The sequence below is a fragment of the Thalassophryne amazonica genome, chromosome 4, assembly GCF_902500255.1.
Source record: "Thalassophryne amazonica chromosome 4, fThaAma1.1, whole genome shotgun sequence".
NCBI lineage: Eukaryota > Metazoa > Chordata > Actinopteri > Batrachoidiformes > Batrachoididae > Thalassophryne > Thalassophryne amazonica.
In genome coordinates, this window is record NC_047106.1 from 124,921,655 (window position 1) to 124,938,494 (window position 16,840).

The 16,840-nt window shown below is 42.9% G+C and overlaps 1 protein-coding gene across 2 annotated transcripts in view; it reads right to left on the reverse strand.

The window, feature by feature from the left end:
- treh (trehalase (brush-border membrane glycoprotein)) overlaps positions 1-16,840 on the reverse strand; it is an 81,381-nt gene that overhangs the window by 12,077 nt on the left and 52,464 nt on the right. The window contains exon 13 of one of the 2 annotated variants that reach the window (XM_034168490.1): positions 2,940-3,234. The exons of the other annotated variant lie outside the window; for it this stretch is intronic. Within the exon in view, the coding sequence (XP_034024381.1) occupies positions 3,095-3,234 (140 nt within the window). The 3' untranslated portion in view covers positions 2,940-3,094. Of the gene's footprint in view, positions 1-2,939; positions 3,235-16,840 lie in introns of those variants that run through there. 2 annotated transcript variants of the gene reach the window in all.

A 16,840-nucleotide genomic window follows, 5' to 3' on the forward strand; every position in this document is an offset into this window, starting at 1 on the left:
ATCGGGAGGTCTGGGCAGCTTTGCTTGAGCTGTTGCCCCCGCGACCCGACTCCGGATAAAGCGGAAGAAAATGGATGGATGGATGGATGGATGTTGTCACGTCCAGTTCAGTCATTCTGACTTTTTCTCCATTTTCACCTTCTTCTAGTCATTGTGACTGAGGAGGGGCCGATGGTCTCACCACTTTAGGCAGACCTTGGTGGGGACAGTCCCTTTGCCAATGGCCAAATTCTCCACACTTCCAACAGGTACTCTCCTGTGGCCCTGATTTGGGACGACCACGCCCTCCACCTCGAAAACCTCCTTGACCACGGCCGCGTCCACGACCCCAGCCCCTAAAGCCTCCCATTTGATGGAAGATTTCAGAAAAATCTTCAGTCACAAAGACAGAAGTTTTGGGTTTTGTCTGTCCGGTCACTTTTGTTGCATGTCTTGCCCAATCCAGTATCTTAGTCATATCATCCGAGTCAGTAGTCACATTGTGCTTTTTGATCCATGCACTAATTTCTGGCTTCAAACCATTCAGGAGGGCTTGTTTCAGCTGATTTTGATATGCCCCTGCTTGATCATTGAATTTAGAATTTAAAATTCTTCTTCTTACTCATAAGGTTTTGAATAGTCAGGTCCCTTCTTATCTTAGGGACCTCATAGTACCATATCACCCCAATAGAGCGCTTCGCTCTCAGACTGCAGGCTTACTTGTAGTTCCTAGGGTTTGTAAGAGTAGAATGGAAGGCAGAGCCTTCAGCTTTCAGGCTCCTCTCCTGTGGAACCAGCTCCCAATTCGGATCAGGGAGACAGACACCCTCTCTACTTTTAAGATTAGGCTTAAAACTTTCCTTTTTGCTAAAGCTTATAGTTAGGGCTGGATCAGGTGACCCTGAACCATCCCTTAGTTATGCTGCTATAGACTTAGACTGCTGGGGGGTTCCCATAATGCACTGAGTGTTTCTTTCTCTTTTGCTCTGTATGCACCACTCTGCATTTAATCATTAGTGATTGATCTCTGCTCCCCTCCACAGCATGTCTTTTTCCTGGTTCTCTCCCTCAGCCCCAACCAGTCCCAGCAGAAGACTGCCCCTCCCTGAGCCTGGTTCTGCTGGAGGTTTCTTCCTGTTAAAAGGGAGTTTTTCCTTCCCACTGTCGCCAAGTGCTTGCTCACAGGGGGTTGTTTTGACCATTGGGGTTTTTACGTAATTATTGTATGGCCTTGACTTACAATATAAAGCGCCTTGGGGCAACTGTTTGTTGTGATTTGGCGCTATATAAATAAAATTGATTGATTGATTGATCATCACTATGCGTTATACCGCTGTTTGCACGGAAAACTGTCCCTAAACGCTGATTATAATCATCCACATCCTCATCTGCCTTTTGTTTACACGCATTTATTTTACCATAGTATGCTTTCTGTTTAAACTTGTTTTTAACTCTGGTCATTAGATCGGTTATTTGAGCCTGTAACGCCGCTGCCGGATCTTCCTCATTCCCATACGGCAGGACCGTGCCATTTGCAGCACGTCCTGTAAATGTCCCTCTCACGTGGACCCAGTTTCGTCCCAGAGCCAATTGTACGGCCTGTCCTACTTCACAGCCATTCAACCTATATGCTTTTAGAATGTCCTCCATTTCTTTTACCCACTCTTCCACATCAGCTTGTGGGTCTGGTAGGCCAGACACGGCCTTTGCTGCCTCTTCTAGTGTCCACAGACGGAACACATGAAGGAATGGCGGCTGTCCTTGAGCTATATCTGGGTTTGGGACCTGGATCATTGGAGCGATGAAACTGTGATCTGGGGGTATATTGAAACCGTATTTTAGAGGCGGCTTAATCATAGCCCTGTCTCTCAAAATGTATTTTTCGGGTATTAAAGAATTTGTTGCTGCAGGCGGGGTCAATACAGTTGAAAATTCCACCCTCTGATTATCCAAAAATGTATTTGGATACAGTGAGCTTATTGGGTCATATGACGGACCTTCAGAACTCCCCTGGGGATAATTAGGGTCAAAAATCGGGTCCTTTACCTGTGGTGGAGCCACTGTTGGCGCCGCTTGTCTTGCTGCAGCCTGATTTTGTGGCTGCAGGGGTGGATTTACATCACGGCCTCTCACGGCCGTCTCATTGTCTTCAGGTTTTACAAACATTACTTTCCCCTCTGATTTTCCTTTCTCGTCTTTCTTCCTCTTTATGGCCTCTACTCTCATCTGTGCTTCACTGAGCCATACTTTTGCACATTCTATTTCTCCTTCTTTTCTTGCTTTCCTGTTACCCTTTTTATTTGCTGCTGCCGCCGTAAGTTTTAACACCAAACCTTCACAATCTGGCACAACCAATTTACCTGAAAAGCCATATTTCTTTTTCCATTTAGTTATGTACTTCAGATTTTCTGGATTGCGTTTGTGCATGTATTTTTCGTCGCCCTGAAATAGGGGCTTATTTTCTGTGTATGTGTTTCCCATGTTGGTCACCTATTCCCCTTCACTCTGCAAAGTTCAGGTCAAGCTTCTACCCCGTGGGGCGGACCTTCCTTGGAATCCCCCTCTTTGCAGACTCGTCGGGAATATGTGAGTGTGGTGCGTATGGACTTAAAATGACCTACTTTGCAGACAACAGCTTCACTTTTGTCCCCTGATAAAATGGGATATCAAGCTGTCCGTGCTTCAGTCACTCACAGTCCCATTCTCTCACATTCATACCACAAACACACTTAGTTTCACTTTTGGAATATTCAATTAATCCGCGTCTCTCTAACTGCTTCTCCTGAATTTTATTTTTACTCCTCCTGTATTTCTTAGCCGGATGGGGACTCGAACCCCTCCGCCAAATGTGCCGGGAGGACCGGAGACTCTAACTCCCTCCCCCGCACTTTATTCCAGATGGGGACTTGAACCCCTCCGCCAAATGTGCCGGCAGGACCGGAGACTCTAACTCCCTCCCTCGCACTTTATTACCCACGTTAACGTATTTTATCCTCACAGGCAGGCAGTCATTACTTACGTTAATTCGTTGCGCCTCTCATTTGGTTCGGAGGCGTCATCAATCTACTGCGGCGAGCGGAGGCTGACGGCTATGGTCACCGGCCCGACGGAGAATTCACTCCTCAGGACTTTCCTTCAATCCCTCTAGTGGAATCGGCCGTGCACGGTCTGCGGTGTGTCTTCCTCCGTTCGCTCGAGAAGATCTGTCGACGCCCCCACGTTTGGGCGCCAGGAAAAAACTGTTGGGTTTGCACCCTGTTTTAAAGAAATGAGAGGCACAGACACTGTAAAGAAACCAGTCAGAGAGAGACAAATATATTTTATGCTCTGCGCAGAGGAGGAGAGCAGGCAGTAGCAGCTTGTAAGTGCTCAGCTCCAAAGCTCTCCTAAAATCCCCTCCTCTGGCTCGGCTTTTTATTTAGTTCACCAACATGAGAAAAACAAACAAACAAGGACAGTCAGGGAGAAGTTACACATGAGTCATGTCTGCATGAGGGAGATAGCAAGGCAAGGTAGCGGCTGAAACCTTCCATTCCTGCGACATGAGCCTTGTGGCTCGTCAAAAACAGGATAAGGCACTTATGCAAAATGAAAAATAGTTTGCTCAATCATGAAGAATGCAGACAAGTCTTTTTTTTAAAAACCTCCTCTTCTCACAAAGAGGAAAAGTACACGTAGTCATAAAAGGACATAAATGATAATATAGGCATGAACTATATAAAATAAATGATAATATAAGCATGAACTATATAAAAATCCTTGACATTAGCTCATTCAAGTGTGTAGGGAATCAATTACGTTTTTCTCCCCCTGTCTGCATACATAGAAATGGCAAATGCCACACTGGCAGAACCATTTATGTACATTTATACACATATATGTAATTTGTTTTTGCAAGACAGAAGCTATGTAGTGCGTGATTGAACGTGGTGTGAGTGTGTGACCCCCATCTGCTCTTCCCAATCAGCCTACACCATCCTACTCAAAGCCAACTGACAACTTCTATCAGGAACGGCCGACCACCTAAACAACACGAAGACAGACAAGAACGAAAGACAAGTGGTGAAGGCAATAGCTGTGAAGTGAGACACAGAGGAGACGGGGCCCCAACCATACAACATACCAGGACAAACAACCACACATGAACAAATAGTGATAGCAACAGTCTGTTGTCTAATTAGTGAGCATCCATACCCTAATCTAGGACACCAGAGTCTTGATCCCCTTGAGAGCACCCAAAACCGAATTGTGGTGATGGCCACAAACACACAACCATCCACACACAGAGACCCAGATCACAGCTAAATATCTGATCACTACTGTGGCTGGTGTGTTGGGCCAAGACAAAAGTACAGAGCCTTACCATATGGCGTGGACCACTCAGGCACATCAGAAGCCATATGGCCGACCGCAAGCAACGATGGAAATGGGTCCAGGACACAGGGCCCCAGGAGAAAAAGGGCAGCAGAAGGGCACAGGGGCCAGGAAGGGGAGCCACCAGAGCCACCGGAGCAGCACGACGAACCACCAGGGGAATGGCCCGGTGGCGCCGGAATGCACCCCCCACCCCGGAGGCACAGGAAGCAATCCCATACCCAAGGGAAGCACACAGGGCGCCGGCATGGGCCCACCAGAAAGGGGGCCCCAGAACCACATCACCCAGACCACGGCCCCCAAAGGGAGGAGCGAGCAGCAGTGCCCATTAGCAGTCAATTACTAATAGACACCTGAGCTAATCAGCCTGTGACAGAGCACAGAGGTGGAAAATGAGTAGGTCAGGTGGTCCCTGAGGACCAGTTTGAGAAACACTGTTCTCGTCAATTATGTGTTATATAATCGAAAAGATGAGAGTGTTCTGAAGATTTTTCACAAATGTAAGCTGTGCTTGTCAGGAGAAAGTCTGTTCTTCCAGGAAACTTTGTTTTAAAACTCATGAACTAACAAATTCTCAAAAAAAAAGTCTCAAATGTTTATTAATTTGTTAAGGTTTGTGAAAATAAGATGGGCTGACAGCCAAAAATCAACTTACAGATGTGTCCCTTGCTGCCCTGATGGGCAACGTACTTGTGGCTTGCACCACATGGGAATTATACTAAAACAAAGTTACTAAAAGTATGGTAAAATTAAGAAAATAGCCTTGGACCATGCAGAGTTAAAGGTGCAGTCCCTATTGATATTTTTGTACATTTAACTTGCAAAAAGGATTTTTCTTTGGCACCATTTATAATTTTGTTCCCCGTTATTCAAAAACAGGATTCACTGTCTTATATCATCTTGTCACATTCGTGTTCTGTTCTCGTCCATCTGTGTTTTTATTTTGGTGCTCTTCATCTACGTTATTTCTGCAGCTTTCTTCGAGTCCACGTGCACGCTGATTACTGGTTCACATGCACCGCTGCTTCCTCATTGATTGTTTCACACTCCATTTAGTCCTCCTTCTCCCCTCACTCAAGTGCTAGACCTTCTTGCTCCAGTGCAAGTCGAGCATTTTCTCTCTGTGTTTATGTTCCTGTTACCGACCTTTGTTGCCATTTTGTCTGCTCCAAGGTTGCTTACTGTCTTTTGGATTATATGCCTGGTATAAAGATTGTCTGTGCGCTCACTCATTGCTTGTGCTTTTCGACTGCCTCTCTGCTTACAACCCGTGCTTTTATTTCCCTAATTTTCACATTGTCTGCTGTGGAGTCCCCAGTCATACTCAAACCTTTATCACCAATATTATCATGATTCTCCATGTCTGAAAATAATTTAGGATTTTGACCCACACGGTGTAAAATACAGCAATAAGACACTAAAATGCACATCTGACAACAGATGAGATCTCGTGGGATCTCACGGGAATTCAGTGGCAAGCTGAGACTGAAACAGGAAACAGGAAATGTAAAATGTTGAACACTTCCTGGCGTGGGCAGAGCTAGACAGAAGGCTTGGATGGCACTGGACTCCCCTGAAATCTGACTGGACATCCCAGGTGCCACTCCAGATGATTGACATGTCATGGCACGGCACGTCTGGTTGAAAACAGCCAGATGCATTTTGAAATCGTGACACATATCGACTGCTAGGTCCCTCCTGTACAGTAGTTGGGGCTGTGTACCACAAAAAGTTCTAATCCACCTTAAAAGCTCTGGACTTCACCATGGTTGCGTTGTGTTACAAGCTGTGTTGAAGCGAGGTGAGAGCGGTGACTGTAAGAAAGACGGCGAATTACATCAGTAACACCTTATTTAATGATTGTTTCACAGCGGTCATGTTCAACAGCACAACACATCGAGAAGTTGAGTCTTTTGTTGATAAGACAGTTAGCTTAATATTTGAAGAAACACAATCTGGAAGAATATTTTTAGTTGAGTAAGTCCAATAAGGAATAGAAGGACTTTTTAATAACCTCTTCATTTTGCTCTCTGAAGGACTTCTTTTTTTTTTTTTAAATAACCTCTTCATTTTGCTCTCTGAAAGACTTTTTTTTTGAAGGAACCTCTTAATTTTTATCTCTGAGTGACACCAGGTTGATGCATTTGACTCAATACTAAACATGCCCCTGAGTGTTTCTCAATTGCCCTCAGAAGTATTGGAACACTTCGTATTTCACATATTTTAATTTGTTTATGCTATTTCAAATACAAAAAAAATTCTAAAATTATCTTCCTTAAACTCAAACTGAAAGCAAATTGTTACAATGTGATATAAATTAATTAAAAATACAAAATACAGCTTCCCAGTGCTTAATTTGTAAAGTGGGAGGTCCCGGAGCGCAGAGGATGGGTGGCTCCAGTGTCCCGTCGAGATGAGGTGAACGTCGAGATTAGGTGCGTCGCGCTACTGCACATGCATGCGCATGCGCACATCGCTCTACCCAGATTTGAAGACGTCACCGTCGAGATGAGGTGTGTCGCGCAACTGCACATGTGGAGATGATGCAACTCGCTCGATGTGCAACTGCGCATGCGCATTTTGTTTTTTTTTGTTTTTTTTCCTCTACCCACCACCGAGAAGTGCGCTTCATCTGTGGAGGTAGAGAACAGCCAGTGGAGCAAACCACGTTTTTAAAAAATATATATAGAAACACACTGCTTCACTTTAAATGCACAAGTCCGTTTCAGATGATCAGCACAGACCCTTTCTCTTAAAAGGCTTTATTTTACTCAGCATGTGGCTTTGTAAACTTGTAGCATCGCCTGCTACATTGATTAGCGCTTACATTAGTTATGGACATACTCTATCGTCTTCTTCTGGGATTTTTATACATTTACTTGCCCATCAAAATAAGCGAACTTCGTCAAGTAATTTTTTCAGTGCACGCACGTGCAGTTACGCGAGGCACCTCATCTTGACGGCGCAAATCATCTCGACAGAACACCGGTGCAGAAAAAAAAGAAGGGCGGGGGCTTGTGAACAACGCTGTGAGCCACACTGAAAATAAACTGGGCATGTATTGTAGGCCTAATAACACTAGTCACACCAAATCGGGATAGAGTACAAATTCCTGTTTAATGATGTACAGTGGTCCCTCGTTTATCGCGGGAGTTACGTTCTAAAAATAACCCGCGATAAACGAAATCCATCACATTTTCTCACTTTTCTCTCTTGTGTAAACACTCTCTTTTTTCTTCTGTGCGAGAAGATTATAAACAGACACACGCAGAACACAATGCACGGCTCTCCCTTCACTCACTGCCTACTGGGGTACAGATGCGGGACCCGCAAATAATCCAAGTCCTCTCTCGGTGGCCACGGAGCTCTGCGGCTACAGTCAACATCCGGATCAAAACAGCGAGCGTAGCCTCTGGACCTGTTGCCAGATTTGGCGCAATTCCACACAGCAGACAGGAGGGTGGTGTGAGTGACAGTGAGAGCAATTGCGGTGATTTTTTTTTATTATATTTTGTTAGTCAAGAGTGGTGGCGGATCACCGGATCCAGTATAAATAGCTGGTGGAGACAACGTCAGAGGTTCCGGAGCGCGCTCCGGTACCTCAAATTAAGCCCTGCAGCTTCCTGATGAAGTGCTATAGAGAAGGATTTTCTTAAAAGAAGAACTGAAAATTCAGCTACAATTTGCCAGAACGTACATCTGAGTTGCAAGCTTAGATTTAATGTTTTGGTGAAAGAAAATTTTGTATTTCTTCATAATCCATATTCTAACTTGTCTGAAGAAAACTGGCAATAAAACTAATTATTATTTACAGGCATTATAGCAGTGTAGCATCACTTATGCAACCCAGCATCAGTTTGAGTTCAAGGAAGATAATTTTAGAAATGTTTTTATATATATTTTTTGTATTTCTTGTATTTGAAATGGCATGAACAAATTAAAATGTGTGAAATACCAAGTGTTCCAATACTTTTGGAGGCACTATGTCCTAACCTTATGATGAGTGAAAAATCAGTGGTATTATTTCTGTTTCTGTATGCTTAATTTTCACTGTTGCTGCACTTTGTATGAAATCATAATCATATCATAATCATATCAATAGAGATATATTTGGCTTCAATATTGAGATACGATAATTTGGCCGTATTGTGCAGCCCTACTGGCAACTAGCTGAAAAGTTTGGATATTAATCAACATTTTTAAAAATGCTTAAAGTGGGAGGGGGTTAAGAGGGCTGAAATTAGGGGAAGCTCAAGGCTTTTAGCCATGCTAATTCTCCCCAGAATCATTTACTGAAAATAAAGTGTGAAGGACCTAAATGAGATGTTGAGAACTTTCTGTGCATGAGAGAGGCAAAAAAAAAAAAAAAGCTTAAAGTGGCAGGGAGTAAGAGAGCTGTAGTTAAAAGGGTCTGGGGAGCAAAGCCCCCCCATTAGGTAGGGGGCGTTTAGCCATGCTAATGCTCCCCGGAAGCATTTGCTGAAAATAAAGTGTGAAGGACCTAAATGAGATGGTGAGGACTTTCCAGGCATGTGAGACACAAATAAAGAAAAACAATTAAAATGGCAGGGGGTTAAGAGGGCTGTAGCTGGGGGGGGGGGGGGGGGGGTGTCTGGGAGGCAAAGTCCCCCAGAAGCTGAAGGTTTTTAGCCATGCTAATGTTTCTCAGAAGCATTTACTGAAAAAAAGTACGAAGGACCTAAATGACATGGTGAGATGCTGAAGAGCTTCGATCATTCATGTCCGCAACATTTAAATATTAAACTATTTCTATCAATAAAGACCAATAATAAAAGCACATTACAACATGAAACAAAAATCCCAAATATTCCAACATTAAACAAAAAAATCCCAAATTAAAGAGCTGATTTAAAAAAAAAAAGTCAAAAGGACTCACATGTGTCCATCTGGTGATTTTTGTGTGTGTGTGTGTGTGTGCGTGTGTGTGTGTGTGTGTGTGTGTGTGTGTGTGTGTGTGTGTGTGTGTGTGTGTGTGTGTGACACTGATGCCAATGACTGGCCAGCTCTATCTGTAGCTATCCACTCTGCAGCATCAAAAGCCCTAGGCACCAAGATCAAACAGCATCAAGACTGGTTTGACAACAACTCCTTTCATATCCACACGGTTCTACAAGAAAGACAGCAGGCTCACAAAGCTCTACTTTCTAATCCACAATGCCCCAGCTTAACTTCGCAAAGGCTAGAGCCAAAGCACAACTGGCACTGAGGACCATGGAAGACACCTGGTGGCTGGAAAAAGCAAAAGAGATTCAACACCTTGCTGACTGCAATGACACTCACGGCTTCTACGATGCCATCAAAGCCTTATATGGTCCAAGGAAGCAGATATTCACCCCTGTCCTAACTGCTGCTGGAGACAGTCTTCTCAAAGAGATCCTTGACCGCTGGGCCAATCACTTTGAAAGCCTACTTAATCACACCAACCCTGCAGATCCCAACATCCTTGACAAGGCACCAGTTATGCCTCAGATGCAACACTTAGACACCCCTCCTGACTTCAGTGAAACATCCAAGGCCATCAGGAGCTTAAAAAGCAACAAAAGCCCAGGACCTGATGGTATCCCAGCAGAGGTGTTCAAACATGGAGGTTATCTCCTCACACGCCGTGTACACCTTCTAATCACCCTAATGTGGAAATGTGAGATAGTACCCCAGGACTGGAAGGATGCTAACATCATTGTCCTCTACAAGCAGAAAGGGGACAGAGCAGACTGTGGAAACAGTCGTGGAATATCCCTCCTCTCCACAGCAGGCAAAGTACTGGCAAAAATCATGTTGTTTCGGCTGGTGGAGTACATCTCAAAATGTACTCTACCTGAAACGCAGTGTGGCTTCCGAAAGTCCAGATCCACAACTGATAGCAGCACAGAGACCTTTATGTTGCATTTATCGATCTCAGCAAAGCATTTGACACCATAAATCGTGACATGATTTGGAAACAACTCCACAAACTCGGTGTGCCACCCAAGTTCCTCTCTATCTTAAAGCAACTACACGATGGAATGCAAGCCAGAGTTGTCATGGGAGGACTCCAGTCTGAGCCCTTCACTGTCAATGTCGGGGTGAAGCAAGGCTGTGTCCTGGCACCAGTACTTTTCAATCTCTTTCTCTCAGCAGTCACCCGCTTGCTCCACCATGCCCTGCAGTACAAACATGGTGTGGACCTGGAATACCGCCTCGATGGTAGCCTCTTTAACATCAGACGGCTCCAGGCTCACACAAAGACATCAACATACCACATCCATGAACTCCAGTACGCAGACGATTGTGCTATCCTGGCACACAGCCCAGAGTCTATGCAGCACGCTCTGGACACCATCTCAGCTCTATACCAATCCTTTGGTCTTCAGGTTAACACCAAAAAAACTGAGGTCATGGCTCAACTTTGCACTGAATCTCCCTCACCTGCTAGCTTTCATATCAATGGAAGTCCACTCAGCATTGTTCCCCATTTCACTTACCTAGGCTCCACAGTTTCTGCTGACACTTGTCGTGACAATGAAATACATAATCGGATTAATAAAGCCTCATCTGTTCTTGGCCGCCTCCGGAAAAGAGTGTTTGGAAACAAAAGTCTGAAAATCAAGACCAATGCAGTCTGTGTCTCCACCTTGCTGTATGGGGCAGAAACATGGACCCCATACAGACGCCATATAAAAAGCCTGGAGATGTTTCACATCAGATGTCTACAAAAAATACTCAATCTGACCTGGGAAGACCGGATCCCCCACACTGACATCCTGAGTACGACTGGCACCATCAGCATGGAGGCAGCTTTGGCCAACAGACATCTACGCTGGGTTGGCCACACCATCCGCATGACTGGATACCGTCTCCCATGTCAAGTCCTCTACGGGCAACTACTCGAGTCAAAGCGGGCTCCTGGTGGCCAGAAGAGGCGCTACGAGGACTATACGAAAGAACTCCTGAGACGTTGCAACATCAACCCTGGTCACCTCGAGAACCTAGCTGCTAACAGACCAACCTGGAGAAAGACCTGCAAGAAAGCTACTGAGCAAATAAACATCTTTATTGAAAGGAGGACCACAAGACATGCACAACGACACCAGCAGGCAGAAGAAAACTCCTCTCAAACATCAGGACATGCCTGCTCCATCTGTGGAAGAGTGTGCGGCTCCAAAATCGGCCTCCATAGCCACATGAGGTGGCATCAACGGCAACAACATTGACCCTCCCCCTCCCCCAACCACTTTGGAATAAGAGTCATCATCGGACACGATGGACAGCTAAGAGAGAGAGAGAGAGAGAGAGTGTGTGTGTGTGTGTGTGTGTCCAAACTGCATCAAATAATATCCAACATGGTGTCTGACACACATTTATTTGTCCATCTTGCTTATTTTTGAAATTGAAAAGTTCTTATATTAAGTAACAGCACAGACTGTGGTGTGCACATGTACAACATGGTGTTCCTGTCTGTTCTTAAACTCTCCACCAGGGAAACTATGTGTTGTACAGTGAGTTCCATGTACAGAAAAAAAGGTGTGACTTATACTCAGGTGCAACTTACACAATTCTTTTCGCTCTTCACAATGCAGTTTTTGACATGTGTGACTTGTCCGGAAAATATGGAATTCCTCACTGATTGGGCTCCTCCCATTACATTCTCTGGAGCGTCCTTCCCCAGATCATCATTATGCGTCTCATTAATTTTATCCCTCTATGGTTTACAGTATTGGACATCTTTCTTCTTTTATCCTTGGCATTCAGATCTTAATTGGTCCACCATGATTTCCAATCCATCACTGCTATTTAATGTTGCACTGACCCACTTTCTCCACATAAGACCTTACAATTCCTGGTTTATTTCAAATATGATCTTCAACACATGGGAAAATCTGTTTGACTTTCTATGTTTTAAATGCTGTAGCTCACAAGCTGCTTTGCTTTTTCTGGAAAAAGTTAACTATTGCTGAATTAAATTCTGTGGCAAAATCTAGTATCTTCACCCCATCCTTATTTTTCTTCAACTCCCTGTCCTCCATGTGACCTCTTCTGCGCTACTTTAAAAATCCACTAACAATCATCTTTTCTTCCTCTACTTTCCCCTTAAGCACTTCATCTATTTAAGCCCGGAAGGCCTCCTTTTCCTTCTATTCACCTGTAATTTGTGGAGCATATGCACATAATGATTATGACCACTTAGTCAAGGTCCAGCTGGACATCCATCATCCTGACTCATCCAAACATTATTTTTGAGCTGTTTGGATAATACTATCCCTGCACAATTTTTCCCTTGTTCATTTGCCTCGTGTGCACAGCAACTTCCTCCCTCCGTAGCCTTATTCTCCTTATGTTTCCTACAAACAAACAATCGGATCTTCCATCTCCCCAACAAATCTCTTCCTTTTTTTCCTCTTTCCTTTTTTTACCCCAAATATTCAGTGTTCCATCCTAACTTCAACTTCTTTGTCTTCCTCATCTTCTACTTCTTCTGGACTCACTGTTTTAACCACGTCCACTAGGGATGTGAATCGTTCAACAGCTCAAGATTCAATTCGATTCCAATTCTTGGGGTGACGATTCGATTCAGAATCGATTTTCGATTCAAAGAGCTCTGAGAAATAGTTATATTACTTAAAAAATGTTTATGTTTATTAAAATGGAGCTTTACAAGGTTAATCAAGTGATTCTAGATGTAAATTTACTTATCTGCTTTGCTCGTTCAGAGTTGGCTGGCAGTTTAGCGAAGCGCTGGTCATTAGTCGGCAGATACCGCTGCTCCCCTCTTTTAGCTCCGGGTGATGGCGTAGCATGTGGGCTTGCAGATTTTAAGTGTTTCCGAAGTACTTGACTTTCATTTTGCAGATTTTGCATACTGCATAAGTCATGTCAAGCTCCTTCTTATGCAGCAAATAATAAAATCCAAAATGCGCTCAAACATGTGCCTTCAGCAAAGATAGTGCTGGCTGAATTAGCTCTTCGTCCGCCATGCTAAGCTACAGCCACTGAACTCTGCAGCTCACGAGTGTTTGAAGCACGCCGGACCACCCCCCCTTGCCGGGATGCTGTAGTATGGAAGCCGTTGCCTGACAAACACTACATGCAGCGAGTAAGCAAGAAAATGTTTTAAAAAATGCTTTTTAAAAATCGATTCTTGGACATTTTGGATCGATTCAGAATCGTAATAAATAAGAATCGCGATTTGGACGTGAATCGATTTTTTCCGACACCCCTAACATCCACCCTTGAACTGGTAGCCTCCAATAATTTGTCACAATAGTCAGGTGAGGCCTCTGCATGTCACCTACAGGGTATTCCATAGCATTTTCACACAAGGAATTAAACAAACTCATGAGTTATGGTTTTGGTAATGGTTTGCGGGTGCATGTCTATTCAGATGTTAACCTCCACTATTAATTTGGGGTTTGAGCCAACAACATGTTGGGTCAGCTTGCTCCCATGATGTCTAGATGGCATATAATCATATAAACACACACATCAACAGTGGATGTTGGAAAATAAATATACTGAAGATTCACTGGATGAGTACTGAGTGATAAGTTGCTTTAAAAAAAAAAAAAACTTGTTGCACTTTCAGGGCAGTAAAACCTTGGCCAAATGTTATCAACATTAACTGTTTTCTGAATTGTCCCCTTTTTAGATAAAAGTTAATTTTTTATTTCATTTAGAAATCAAGGTCTCAGAATCTGGAGGAAGAGTGGAGAGGCACAGAATCCAAGTTGCTTGAAGTCCAGTTTCTGCAATCAGTGATGGTTTGGGATGCCAGGTCATCTGCTGGTGTTGGTCCACTGTGTTTTATCAAGTCCAAAGTCAACGTAGCCATCTACCAGGAGATTTTGGAGCACTTCATGCTTCCATCTGTTGACACGCTTTATGGAGATTCCAATTTCCTTTTCCAGTAGGTCTTGACCACTGACCACAGCAGTCGCCACACTGATGCAAAAGCATGATTTCCAAAAAACAAATACCGAGTTCATAAATAAAAATACCCTTCAGAAGTTTGACACTTACAGTATTATGAATCTTTTTTTTTAACTCATCTTTTGAAATATTGGAAAATTCTGATTTTTTTTTTTTATTTTTTTTTTTGGCACTGTAGGCCATAATTATTATTTTTTAATTTATTTTTAAATGACTGAAACATTTTAGTTTCTATGTATTGAAATAACAGAATATATAACATTTTCAGTCTGAAATACTTGACCAAAAATATTGAACTTTTTCATGATATTCTAATTTTTTGAGATGCACCTATTTATGTTCCTTCTTCTTCTTCTTCACTTCCTTTGAGCTTCCTCTGTGCGACCAAAGTTATAGTCACTCATTTCCATTAATTAAACTAACTCAAAAATGAGTTGTCATAACTCAGTTCCTTTATGTGCATTTAAAGTTTTGGGGCATTTAAGTGTTCGTGGTGTATTTCCACTGCATTCCATTCACTCAATCTAATTGAGTTTAAGTAACAGCGGCCAGCAGGTGTCGCTGTGCATATGTAGTTAATAAACCTCACTCCCAACAGCTCAAAAGAATTCTCTGGCACAAGGCCAGAGCCCTGGGTTTTAGCCTTTTGGTCAGAGAGTCCGACTTCCATGCCAGAGATTGTGAGTTCGCATCCCAAGGGGAGCGCATGGGTGGAGTCATAACAACACAATGCAGAGTCAACAAGTAAACCAAAGAATGCATCAAAAAAAATCTAATCCAAAATGTTGTGCAAATTTTTTAGGCAGACGTTTATGTCACTTTTTTATTGAAAAAAAAAATAGTTTTACATATGTTTAATTAACTATAAATTGTTAAGTTAATAAAACTTTAACAATTACATTTTTCAAAATTATTTTATTTAAGCTGGCAAACTCAAATGGTTTAAGGCAATTGGTTTCCTCAAATGATTTTAGTTCAACTACTAACTCATTGAGTTTTTACAGTGTATCCTTCACCCTCGGCATCTGCTGAGCGTTTGTCTTGAACATGCTCAATAAGTCACGGTGTCCACTGCAATCATAGTGTTCTCTGTGCTTCCACTGAGTGTCCCCTGAATGACCTGAGCATCCCTTGTGCTTCCAACGGCATCCTTGCATATTTGGTGGGCACACAAGGGAAGCATAATGAACTTCATTCTGTGTAAAAGACGTTTAAACCAAAGCTAACTGATGGAGGCTGAAAAACTGAAGATTTCCAGTGTTTAAAATAAAAATTGTGTATGAAAAAGTATGTCTTCCCAGATTGCTTTAGATTGAAGGAAAAATGCAATCGATCTTTAAAATCTGACCACTCCAGTAGAGGGATGCCTTCGGCACCACAAACCAAGTCACAATCCCACCCTCACCTCCATTTTTTTTTTTTTTTTTTCTGGCTGAAGCTAGATATGGCCCTAGAAATCAGCCCTGGGCCATGATCCAGACCAAATTGCACAAGTTTGGTCTCACCAAAAGAGGGTGTTTTGTCTTGGTCTAGAATGTATTGAACCATGGATCAGTTCACTCACAGTGTGAAATTATTTTTGGGAGTGATTCAGACCTTTAGACCGTTAATAGGATATTTTCCCAAAATAGGATGCCATCACTCTCTATGTTCGTCCTCACAAAGAGCTGTTACAGCTTACTTGATTATTTGCTCTCGTCTTCCTTTCCTGTCAGCGACAACAGTTTTCCTACAACAAGGTCGTTCATTTGGAAAAATGGAACTTGTCTAGCATATTTCACATGAAATTGCTGCTGGTGGTAGTAATGCCATAACAATACTATTACCACAAGGAAATAAACTGAAATTAACCAGAAAACATTTACGTCTCCTGATTTAGCTTGTAATAAAAAAATGGAACAGACACCTCAGGAACATTGTTTGTCTACAAATAATCAGGTGCAAGTACAAACAGCTACAGTGAGAAGGACAGGACCGACATATTTCTGTGTAAACATTTTGGGACACTCACAAAACCCAGACCTCGGTGTGCACTTTAAAATGTGAAAACACCCTAAAATTCAAGGTGAACATAAGGACTTCAACCTCAAAGTCAATGATCTGGAGAACAAAACAGAGCGATCAGTGGTGCAAATTTGGTGAGAACCTGTGAAGTAGTTTTGATGTAATCCTTCAAAGTGTATATAAAGTGAAATTTTGATCCAGAATCTGGATCAGGATCACCTCCAAAATTTAATGAAGTCTTCCATGGCCTAATATGTGTTTGTGGTGAAAATGTGGTGAGAATCCATGAAGTAGTTTTGACATAATCCATGAAAGCCTATATAAAGTAAAACTTGATCCAGAATTCAGATCTGGATCACTTCCAAAATTTAATGGAGTCTTCCATGACCTAATATGTATCTGTGGTGAAAGTTCTGTCAAAACGTTTTCTGTTGCTAAAGCCCCGGTCACACGGCACTAACGAAGGACACCGAAGCCAAAATGAAACAAGAAATTTGGACTTACGCTGACGTTCAGAGACATCGTTATCTGTCGTCCAGCTTCGTTCCTGTAGCTGGCA